The sequence below is a fragment of the Sorex araneus genome, chromosome 5, assembly GCF_027595985.1.
Source record: "Sorex araneus isolate mSorAra2 chromosome 5, mSorAra2.pri, whole genome shotgun sequence".
NCBI lineage: Eukaryota > Metazoa > Chordata > Mammalia > Eulipotyphla > Soricidae > Sorex > Sorex araneus.
This window is the reverse complement of record NC_073306.1, coordinates 122,135,217-122,148,014: the sequence shown is the minus strand read 5'-3', so window position 1 is coordinate 122,148,014 and position 12,798 is coordinate 122,135,217. Positions and strand designations below refer to the sequence as shown.

The window sequence follows — 12,798 nt, the reverse complement described above, 5'->3', positions numbered from 1 at the left end:
AAATCTTTCAGCAGAACTGAATTCTGATAGCATCTGTACTGATGATCAGACATGGGTCAGCCCAGGCCTCCAGGCCTGCAGCTCTTAAGACTCCCGAAGAACAGGTAGTGAAGACAAACGTGCCCGCCCAACGGATAATTGGTCTTGAAACATCCCAAAGGGGGCAGACGTGCAGTGCTTGAGGTCATTAACCTCTCTTTCAAATGCTATTATTTGAGGGAGGCTGCATGGGGCTGTGGTTATGGGAACAGGTGTCAGAGCTCTGGGAATTCAGGTCCAGACTATTTCTGACCACTGTCTGGGCTATGGGCAGTTATTCACTCCGAGCCTGAGTCTTCACTTAAAAAAAACAGACACCTTAGTGGGTTATTGTGAGGACTGAAAGAGTGCATGTGAAGCATGGAGATCAGGCCCCAGGACACAGATAATGTTCAAACGTTCAGCTCTTACCACTTTCGACTGATGGATATTTATAAAGTACTTTAGAACAAAATACTAGATCTTGTTACTTTCTCCCCAAAACAATTTGGTACTTTCACAAAGTTGAACATAAACATCTCTCTCACAGGTTATATAAATTAGCATGTTGGGTCTTTTTTTCACTTTTTGTTTGTAAGAACAGGATGTTTTCCCATTTTTCTGAGGAGCGGGGATATTTGGGCCATATCTGCAGTGCTCAGGGTGTACATCTGGCTCTGTGCTCAGGGTCACTTCTGTGGTATTGAGGGGACCACACGGGGTGCCAGGAACTGAACAGGAGCAAACACCTTACCCCAATACTCTCTCAAACACACTTTATCTTATTTTTCTTAGAGTGGATAGCCACTGCCACATACATTGAAGAGAAGGAAGAACTTGCCACCAAAACCAGATGATCCGCCAAGACTGAGCACATGTGGCTAGAGAGATGGTACAGTGGGTAGAGCCTTGCCTTGCACACAGCAAACCCAGGTTCAATCCCCAGAACTGCAAATGGTCTCCTGAGCCATGCCAGAAGTGATCCCTGAGTGCTGAACCAGGTGTAGTTCTTGAGCACTGGTGAGTATAGCCCCAAAACAATAAAAAAGTGGGAGGGGACACCTTCAAATTCTGAGCAAATGTGTAACACACTTTTCACAAAAGACATGCATTTCATGAACTTACTCATTTGCTTATGTGATCTACTGGAAAAGTATCTGAATTGACAAATTTAAATAGATTTGATGGTACAGAAGACTATTTCTTCTTTTACTTAGCAAAATGAATATCGAAGATAACAAAACAAAGAAATTTAGAAAAGGCCAATTTTTTGAACAAATCACTGCATTATTCATTTACCTGACCTGATTTTCAATTTTCCTGCACTGCAAGTTGAGAGGTGACTGACATCTCGTAACCAACATCCATTTCTTTTTTTTTTTTTTTTTTTTTGCTTTTTTTGGGTCACACCTGGCGATGCACAGGGGTTACTCCTGGCTCTGCACTCAGGAATTACCCCTGGTGGCGCTTAGGGGACCATATGGGATGCTGGAAATGGAACCCGGTTCGGCCGTGTGCAAGGCAAACGCCCTACCCGCTGTGCTATTGCTCCAGCCCCCACCAACATCCATTTCTTCAGGGCATTTTTATTCACTGTTTTACAGTCCTGATTAGACTTTGATCCCAGCACAGTGGTACACAGTAGAAACTGTGTTGAGTCGATTGTACACTGATTACTATTGATGCTAATTATTTTTAATATTAGAAACTAGGTCAAAGAACATATACAAAAATACCTACCATCATCTACCATGGAAGATTCGGACCAGCATAAAGATATTTGTGATTCTAGACTTTGTCAATTTGCCCCTGTTATTTTCGTTTTGGTTTTTTTTTTTTTACTGAATTGCCATGAATGACAAAGTTACAAAGATATTTCTGATTGAGTTTCAGGCGCACAATGTCCTACAAGATGAAAACATCTTGTCCCAGTTTTTAAAGCTTCTCCAGGCAACTTTCAATACTTAGACTTAAAGACTTGGATGAGTGGAAAAGCAACAATACACACACAAGGAAAGACAGCCCTGAATCCTCTGCTACCACCGAGGGACGTGTCCGGCCAGTATTTCAGCTTCCTAGGCCCTCAACACCCTCATCTATAGGACCCATCTTACTTCATGGCTCTTTGTGGAAGATTCGAGGCTCCGCCAAAGCTCCGAAGCTAACAGCAGATGCTATCCTATACTTTCTGCCATGGTCCCGGGGTCCTGGTCAGCAGCAATGACTGCACCTTTCTGATTCCCCCTCACTCCCAACAGGACAAGCGGGTGGAGCAGCTCACCTTAATTCGTGTCGCCAGCGCGTCCGTGCAGTCATCGAAGCGGATGCAGTAGCCCACCTCGTGGCCCAGCACTGCACCCCGTTCCTCGGCCACTCTCCCTGCAACCTTTGGGAAGAAAGATCATGCTGAAAATAGAGACACAGAAATTACTGCACGGAGCACAGACTATGCAAAACCAAAAGGTCATTTATCTTTAAGCCGCAAGGCGGCACAGAAGAAAATCAAAAGGGGACAGGTCATTAGTGAATAAGTGGGACAACTTGGGATATTTAGGAACTTCATTCTTTCTCGCCTCATTCTACAACTGGCTTGAGACAACCTATAAGAACAGAGACAATAAGAACTGAATCCCCTAAAAGCGTTACATGGTCAAATCAAAGAAATTACAGACAGAATCCAAAAGATCAGGGCCGGAGAGATAGCTCAGTGGGTAAGGCACCGCTGGCCTTGCACCAACCAGAGTTCAATCCCCGGCATCCCATATGGACCCATATGGACCCTGAGCATCTCTAGGAACAGTCCCTGAGTTCAGAGCCAAGAGTAATTCCAGAGCATCACCAGGTGTGGCCCCCAAACACACGAACAGAAAAATAACAATAAAAAAGAATTCAAAAGATCAAAACCAATAAGAAAATTTCAAAACTAAAGCCATGCACAAATTATTCAAGTCACAAAAATGCTCTGAATTTCATGGCAGCAAAGCAAAAAGGAAGGGAAAAGATAAGAAGCTCCCCTGTTCCTAATGCTTTTTTTTTTAAGCACACTATGCGTGAAGAAATGCTCATGTCTTCATGACTTGAAACAAGGCATCTTTTACTCGACCATGAGGGCAGGAGAAGAGAAGTAACCTAGCTGAATATTGGATAAGCTAATTTTCTCTTACTAGCAAATAGGTAACTTTCCAAGAGTCAGTTAACCTCAAACAATTTGCAACAGTACCCCAGCTACCAAAGAAGAACTGAAAACAAGAATGCAGGTTAAAAAAAATAAAGGCTAAATGAGATTAATAGAGATCCAAATTAACACAGTAAAGTCAAAGAAAACAATATTCATAATATACTATGAAAACGGTAAACCATAGATCAACGTTTCACTCGTCAATAAGGAAAGAGAAGAAAAGAATCAAACAGCAAGATCCCCTACAGCCCTCTAAAGTTTATTAAAGTTTATTAACTCATGAATAGGAAGTATTTGAAATAATAACTATAAAAGTGAAAGAGCAATAGCTAGTTTAACGTCAAAGCAAATAGTTTCAAGGAAGGAAGGAGGAAGGGAGGGAGGGAGGGAGGGAGGGAGGGAGGAAGAAAGAAAGAGGGAGGGAGGGAGGGAGGAAGGAAGGAAGGAAGGAAGGAAGGAAGGAAGGAAGGAAGGAAGGAAGGAAGGAAGGAAGGAAGGAAGGAAGGAAGGAAGGAAGGAAGGAAGGAAGGAAGACGGAGGGAGGGAGGGAGGGAGGGAGGGAGGGGGGGGGAGGGAGGGAAGAGGGAAGGAAGGAAGGAAGGAAGGAAGGAAGGAAGGAAGGAAGGAAGGAAGGAAGGAAGGAAGGAAGGAAGGAAGGAAGGAAGGAAGGAAGGAAGGAAGGAAGGAAGGAAGGAAGGTGCAGAGCACACTGATGCGGAAGAGAAGTGACTCTGCCTAATGACTTGAAATTACAGACCTGGTTGGCCAAAACAGACTCAGTCACTGAGCAGCTGGTCTCCACCACGCAGTCTTTCAAAACATCTTCTGAGACCAGAACTCCATCCCACACTGCTCTATGTCTGCAAGTTACCAGAACCCTAATAATCAGTATTTCTCCAGGTGTGATTTCATCTTCACCCCAGCCATCAGGACACTGTAAACCTTGGGCTAAGGTACAAGGAGAGCATGTGAGCCTAGAGATAAAAGAGCTTCTGAGGAAAATAGGCTTGTGCATAAACGGACCAACCCTCTCTCTAAAATTGCAATCATCTATGGGTCTATAAAGTACAAGGAAACATATCATTATTATTTCATTATTGGCATAAATTTACTATAAAAATCATTCGTATGAAACCCTATCAACAACATACCATAAACTACAATGAAAAAGTTTATATATATATGAAGATCCGGAGCTGCCGTGCTCAAAACAGACCCTCTGCTCCTAAAGACTATGATTCGAGAGGTCTTCTAACCCATTTTGGCACCCAGAGCGGCTTCTTACAGAAATGCATCTAGACGGTGAGCTGTGCTACAACCCCATGCCGCCCGGGGAGGGATTTTCCCTCTCTACCCTGTTTTTTTGCACAGAAAATGGTGGCGGCGGCAACATCCACATGGCAAGAGCCACCTCCTAAGTCTCCCAACCCAGAGGTATGAGTTTGCAGTGATGTGGCTCGTAGGCAATCATGGGAGGGGGGCGTTACTGGCACGCCCTCCGCCCAGATAAGATCTGGAGCTCCCGCTCCCGAAATGGACTCTCTCCTCCTAAAGACTATGATCGGAGAGGTCTTCCAACCCATTTTGGCACCCAGAGTGGCTTCTAACAGAAATGCATCTAGATTGTGAACTGAGCTAAAGTACCAGAAACTTCATTCTCAGCAATGAAAAGAAATGATTAAATGATGCCTTTTCAGCAGGCCTGATTGCTGGGGGAAAATTCCAAACAATAATTGTGAGTTTTCTATTTAAATATTGAATGCATTCAAAGTATAGAGAGAATAAAGTGAAGATCATTAGCTACGTAGGTGGGGGTGGGTGGGAGGGGGGTATATTGGGGTTCTTGGTGGTGGAACATGTGCACTAGTGAAGGGATGGGGGTTTAATCATTATATGACTGAGACTTAAACCTGAAAGCTTTGTATTTTTTTCACGGTAATTCAATAAAATAAAAACTTTTTTAAAAAGTTTATATATAAATAAAGCTTTTATATACACAAAGCTTTTATATATACAAAACTTTTATATACATATATATATGGGCTGGAGCGATAGCACAACAGGTAGTGCATTTGCCTTACACGCGGCCGACCCAGGTTCAATTCTTCCGCCCCTCTCGGAGAGCCCAGCAAGCTACTGAGAGTATCCCGCCCGCACAGCAGAGCCTGGCAAGCTACCCGTGACGTATTCGATATGCCAAAAACAGTTAACAACAAGTCTCACAATGGAGACATTACTGGTGCCCGCTCAAGAAAATCAATGAGCAATGGGATGACAGTGATACTTTTATATATAAAGAGTCTCTGAGGCTGGAGCAATAATACAACGGGTAGGGAGTTTGACTGGCATGCAGCCAACCCAGGTTCATCCTTGGCACAACAAACGGTTCCCCAAGTACCACATAGGAGTGATCCCCGAGTAGAGTCAGGAGTAAGCCCTGAGCACTGCCAAATGTGGCTCAAAACACAAAAAAAACAAAGAAAAGGAAAGGAAAAAAATGTCATTTATGGTCTTAACACTTGACATTTGAAAGGTATATTATACGGATTCAATTAATAATTTTTACCTCTATTGTTTATAATATAATCAAAATTAGAAAAAAAATAAGATAAAATCTAATCAAAACAGATAACGCAATGGGTTGAGCACACTCTGCATGCAGGAAGCACAAGTTTAGTGTCTGGTACCACATGGTCCCCAGCACCGCTGGGAGCAAACCAGAACATAGAGTCAGGAGAGACCCCAAGTGCCCCTAAGTGTTGCTTGCCCCCCAAAAAAAGATAAACATAAAAATTTTTTTTCACGATCAGGGTCACACCTAGCATGCCCAGAGCCTACTCCTGGCTCTGACCCCAGTGACTGTACGTAGTGCCAGGGGTCACTATGAACTGGGTGCAAACAAGACAAGCGCCTTACCCACTGTACTAGCTCTCTCGACCCCAAATTAAAATATATGTGCATATAGTTAATTAAAACAGCACTAAGAACTGAATGAATATTCTATTTTTTAACAGAAACAAATAAGCATAGAAAAAGGGGGACACAAAACAATAAACAGTCCACAAGAGGCACTTGGTGTGGAATAAGATTTTATAGCCCAGGCGGTGGCCAGAATGTTCTCTTTATTCTTTTTGCCTGGTTCGGGGCTCAGGGGCTTATTCCCAGGGGGCCAGGGATCAAACCCGAGGCTCCGGCTGGCGGAGTGTCCACCCCAGGCCTGTGAGCTCTCTCTCCCCTGCCCCAAGATGCTCTTGCTTTCACCCAGGAAGAAACTCAAGGAAATCGGGCATTAGAGTTTATCCTGGATCCCAGGTCAAGGCAGGGCCTGCCGAGAAGTCAAGCCCAGACCGTAGGAGTCCCCGGGGCACGGGCAGCAGTAATTGCCTCTCACGGAGATCAAGCCACAGCTTATGCAATCTGTTCTTAGGTGCTGCGCTTGTTTTCAGATTTTTGTGCACGCAAAGTACTTTCTGAGATGCAGCTTTTCAAACTCGACAACTCTATTAATATTACACGGCTAATTTATAAACTCTTTGTTCTTTCCAGAGAAAGCATGTGGTTTCATGGAAATTATCCACAGCTACAAATTTGGAACTAAACTGCAGGGCGAGGAAGAGCGGAGATTCCAAGCCACAAACAGAGGAGCACGGCTCTAATTTCCAAGTGAGTGAGTCACCTTGAGTGACATGAGAGTTCTCCCCAGTTTTCCACACACCCGAGTCAGAAAGCGTCTATCAGTAATTTCAGCAGGCAGAGTGCTGGGGCCCAAGAGCTGTCAGTGGAGACGCGTTCTGACAGCAAAGAGTCGCAGAAGAAGGGGAGCCGGAGGAGGAGGCAGGCAAATCCCACGTCACTGAGCCCAAAGAACTGTGAGTCCTGCAGACCCTTCACACCACTGAGGACTGCGCCATCAAATCTTCACTCTCACTCCCCAACAGGAGAAGAGAGAGGTAGACAAGAGCCCGCACGCTGGCCAGACCAGCGTAAGTCTGCAGTATTCAGTGACTGCACTCAAAGGTGTGCAATCAGCAGAAAAATGCCTACACAACGGCCAGGGCGATTGTTCCAGGCTGGAACAACATTGCGCACGTGGCTTCAGCTTGCGCAGGCATTATAGGGCGTCCCAGGTACCCCAGGCGTTGCCCTGGTGGCCCCTGCAACTGCAGTCCGTAACACTTGGCCAGGCCCCTGCGTGCAACTGTCAGGCCCACCCCACCAGGCTGAAGATAGCAGGCAGCAGCGGCTCCTGGACTCCTGAGCACTGCTGGGCAGGGCCCCCCAGAGAAGAGGGCTCACGTGAGCCCCTTGCATTATAACAGTACAGGAAAGAAGGATAAAAAGGAAGAAAGACACACAAACGAAAAGAAGCTCCAAAGAAAACATCGAAAGAGGAGAATTTACTCATAGAAATCCGGTTTCTGAGAAATCACGGGTTCATGCTAAAACCTCCCTAAGGAAGAGACACGGTGTGCAGGACAGCTGAGGGAAACACGGTCGCCCATCCCCAGCTCGGAAGCCAGGAGAGCTCACGGACACGGTCCAGTCAGGCTGCAGAAACCCTCAGGTCTCACAGAGGCTCTCCCCAAATTCAAGAACAGTGATTTTCCTGGCCACTTACAAAGCCACAGGAACTTTTTTCACTGCATCAATAATAAAAGGGAAATTTATAAGGGCCGGAAAGATAGTACAGCAGGTAAGGTGCTCGGTTTGCACTCCGCAGACCTCAGTTTGATCCCCAAATCCAGGAGTGACCCCTGAGCACAGAGACAGGAGTAAACCCTGGGCATCGCTGGGTGTGATCCAAAACAAAAACAAACAAAAAATAAAAAAGGGGGGGGGAGGGAATGTGAATTGACCATGATAAACAGTAAAATGTTTTGCTCTCTCCGTAGGAAAAAAAAGGTAAGAAAATCACTGGCATGATAATGTAGCCAAATTTTCAGGGGGAAATATTATAGAAATGGATCATGCGGTTAAAAGAAACACTGTCCTGGTTTTTTGGATTTTAAAAATTGTGGTGTTAGCAAGATATACAGTGACCAGAATACAAAGACTATCCACAGAATGGGAAAGGATATTTACACAATACCCATCAGATAAGGGGTTGATATCAATGGTATATAAAGCACTGGTTGAACTCTACAAAAAGAAAACATCCAACCCCATCAAAAAATGGGGCGAAGAAATGAACAGAAACTTTACCAAGGAAGAAATACGAATGGCCAAAAGGCACATGAAAAAGTGCTCTGCATCACTAATCAGAGAGATGCAGATCAAAACAACCATGAGATACCACCTCACACCACAGAGACTAGCACACATCCAAAAGAACAAAAGCAACCGCTGTTGGAGAGGATGTGGGGAGAAAGGGACCCTTCTACACTGCTGGTGGGAATGCCGGCTAGTTCAGCCCTTTTGGAAAACAGTATGGACGATTCTCAGAAAACTAGAGGTTGAGCTCCCATTTGACCCAGCAATACCACTGCTGGGAATATATCCCAGAGAGGCAAAAAAGTACAATCGAAACAACATCTGCACATGTATGTTCATCGTAGCACTGTTTACAATAGCCAGAATCTGGAAAAAACCCGAATGCCCCAAAACGGATGACTGGTTGAGGAAACTTTGGTACATCTATACAATGGAATACTATGCAGCTGTTAGAAAAAAGGAAGTCAAGAATTTTGTAGTTAAGTGGATGGGCATGAAAAGTTTCATGCTGAGTGAAATGAGTCAGAAAGAGAGAGACAGACATAGAAAGACTGCACTCATCTATGGTATATAGAATATCAGAGTGGGAGACTAATACCCAAGAACTGTAGAAATAAGTACCAGGAGGTTGACCCCATGGCTTCTCGGCTGGCCTCACCTTCCGGGGAAAGGGCAACTCAGAGAAGTGATCACCAACTACATTGTAGTTGAAGGCCATGTGGGGGAAGGGAGTTGCGGGCTGAATGAGGGCTAGAGACTGAGCACAGCGGCCACTCAACACCTTTATTGCAAACCACAACAGCTAATTAGAGAGAGAAAACAGAAGGGAATGCCTTGCCACAGTGGCAGGGTGGGGTGGGGGGGAGATGGGATTGGGGAGGGTGGGAGGGACGCCGGGTTTACGGGTGGTGGAGAATGGGCACTGGTGAAGGGATGGGTTCCCGAACTTTGTATGAGGGAAGTATAAGCACAAAAGTGTATAAATCTGTAACTGTACCCTCACGGTGATTCTCTAATTAAAAATAAATAAATTATTAAAAAAAAAAATTGTGGTGTTATCAGGTTTAAAAATTCTTAATGAATTACAGTATCTACTCCCATATTCACTTCCCTACCTATTATCAAAAAATTAAAAAGTATTATGAGATCTAGGTAGAAATATAAAGGAAGCAACATAATTGACTTAAAAAATCATGAACATCATGGATGGGATTAATGAAACAGGCCAATTAAGAAATAAAAGGAACTATTATACTGGAATTACAGCAACAGAAGGGGAAGAAAATATGTACCAAACAAAAGTAAGGTGTTAAGAACAGTGCCATATTAGGGATATCTATTGTTGTAACTATTGTTATTACTCTAAAAAATAAAAAAAGTAAGTGCACTAAAAGAGGGGGGGTGGGAAAAGGAAGAAAAGGGAAAGATGCATCAGAGTTAGTAAAACCATAAGAAATAATTAGTGATGAATGCTGAATCTATTTAAAATAGAATTAAAATTAAACCCTTGGGAGTTATGACTGTAGAAGAGAATGTAATATAAATTTTAAAATAAAAATTATAGACCTACATCGATAAGTAGAGAAAAGGTAGAAAGAATAAGGTTCCTTATTTTTGTATAGTTATAACACAAAACTATAACAATTTCAAAAAAAGTAGTAACAACTTAAAGATTTTTATAAGCTTTTTTTCTTAATTTTGAAACTTAAAAAAAAAAACTTCTGATGCTGAATTATAAACTCTTCACTTCTGGAGCATATTTAAATAAGAAAGAACTTCTTATTTATACAAAAACCAAAAACCTCTGGTGAACAAATACATATCCAAAATTCAATAACTAGAGTTATTCCAATTCAGTTCCCCCTTTCATCAAACTTGGCAAAAGCAAATATACCTGGCCCTGGTCTCATTTCTGAGGCCAGAGAGATACTCCAGGAGCTGAGGTCTTGTCTCGCCCAGGGCTAACCCCAGTTCAATTCCTGGCACCACATCTATGTGGTCCTGAGAGCACTGCGAGGAGCACAGAGCAGGGCTAAGCCCTGAAGACCACCACGGGAGGCCCCAAAACAAACCAAAAAATCATTTCTGTTCATCTGGCCAACCATTTACCTTTATGGAAACTTAAAAGAGAAACTTGAATTGATGTTCATAGATATTCACATTGTTTTCTTTATTGGGGGGTGACATTTTGGTTATTTTTAAGTACTTTTACTGTTTACTTTGACTTGCAATGTACTTTGTGATAACTACAAACCCACTGAATAGGCACTGAAAGTACTAAAATAATCAGACCATAGGTCTTTTTTAAACTAAAGAATTAAATTCTCAGTTCATCCCATTTGGGGTTTTTAGGAAATGAAAAAATACATCAGTGCAACAGCAGACACAGATTGAATCTTTGCAACATGAAACAGATACTCACTGTGACGGTGGCCACTCTACGAGGCTGGGTGATGCCCACGACCCTTCCTTCCGCCGTCCATCCAGCTTCTGCCAGGTACTGCAAGGTACAACATCACCACGGCTAAGGAGACACCAGACACAACTCCAAAACAAAGCTCCCCCCAGTGACCCTCCATTGCACTTAAATCCCTGAGAAGGGAAGTAACAGATGGTTCTCATCCAAGCATACATTTTGAAAATCATTCTGCAAATGAGCTATCTGAAACTTGAAACTATTAGGTAATTAGACTGAATTCACTTCATTCTGCAGAAGAGAATTTTAAAGCACAGAGACAACGCAATCTAAATACCAACCATACAAAATACTTGAATCAACTTAAATAAATAGATATTATGTACACAAATATATGCCATTATACTGGTAGCATTCATACAAATTGATCATATATTTATCTGATTTGTATTAGTTAATATATGTTTGGTTACAAGCATTTTTTAAAATCTAAAATGGATAACACTGATTACCAAGATTACATGTTTTTATGTCTGACATATTTAAATGAATATATATATTACAACTACAATGGAGAAAAAAACTTGAAAGTGTTACCTGTTTTAGCGTCATTTAACTTGTCAAACTATATTTACCTTCTAATTCAAAATAAAAATAGACAAAATGCATAAGGGGAGTTGGTTAATATGCATATGTCTGGTACCCATTCTTAGAGATTTAGATTCCATTAGGATGGAAAAGTATTCACATCTTTGTTCTGGTTTAGGGTCACACCCAGTGATACTCAGGGCTTATTCCTGGCTCTGCATTCAGGGATCACTCCTGGCAGGACTCCGGGGACCCTATCTGGTACCAGCGATCAAACCGGGGTCGACAGCATGCAAGTGCCCTATTCACTGCACTGTACTATCTCTCCAGCCCAAGAGTTTGCATTTAACTAAATATCCCAACTCTGAGTGATAAAAATGCTAGCGGCTCAAGTATCTAAGATATAACTACTAAAGAAACAAAGCGTAACCAGAAACTACAGTGAATGGCTGTCTGCGAAGGCTATGTGGGAAGGGCAGCAGGGGAGGAAGTGACACTACACAGGTCTTTTTGGGTAAGTCTGGCTCTGAGAGCCACACAGCTTATAACACATACCCTTCAAATACCCCCCAAATAAACACAACCTAACAGGAGGCAGAGAGAAAACAAAAGAAAACACAAGCACTAAAGATGGCCCTTCCTGCATCACAAATGAATTCCATAACCATACTGAAGAGCGGAAGACAGACTGAACCTAAGTAACAGGGAAAGATGGTCTCATGGCTAGACACTGAGGCTGAAGATGAAGGATCTGTCCAAGTGTATGCTTAGGGCTGTGCAGAAACATACATCCTGTCATCCAGTCAGCAACCAGACTGATGACTCTAAAACTGCAGCACTGTCATCCTGTTGTTCATCAATTTTCTCAAGCGGGCACCAGTAACGTCTCCATTGTGAGACTTGTTACTGTTTTTGGCATATCAAATATGCCATGGATACCTTGCCAGGCTCTGTTGTGCGGGCGGGATACTCTCGGTAGCTTGCCAGGCTCTCCGAGAGGAACGGAAGAATCAAACCCGGGTCGGCCACACAAGGCAAAAGCCCTACCCACTGTGCTATCACTCCAGCCCAGTTTCTTTTTGTTTGTTTGTTTGTTTGCTTTTTGCTTTTTGGGTCACACCCGGCGATGCACAGGGGTTACTCCTGGCTCATGCACTCAGGAATCACCCCTGGCGGTGCTCAGGGGACCATATGGGATGCTGGGATTTGAACCCGGGTCAGCCGCGTGCAAGGCAAACGCCCTACCCGCTGTGCTATTGCTCCAGCCCCCCAGCCCAGTTTTAGATTCTAAAACCATCCCAAGTATGTACTAGAGTTGAGCATGTAAGCACTTAGAATAGAAAATGAAAACTGGGTTTCTCACTGTTGGTGGAAAAGTTCAAAGTAA

General features: G+C 43.3%; 1 protein-coding gene across 1 annotated transcript in view; it reads right to left on the bottom strand.

The window, feature by feature from the left end:
• Positions 1–12,798, bottom strand: part of DHX35 (DEAH-box helicase 35) — a 74,205-nt gene that overhangs the window by 40,270 nt on the left and 21,137 nt on the right. The window contains exons 4-5 of the mRNA XM_004612629.2: positions 10,830–10,907; positions 2,300–2,404 (exon numbers count right to left, since the gene is read on the bottom strand). Of these exons, the coding sequence (XP_004612686.1) occupies positions 2,300–2,404; positions 10,830–10,907 (183 nt within the window). The remainder of the gene's footprint in view (positions 1–2,299; positions 2,405–10,829; positions 10,908–12,798) is intronic.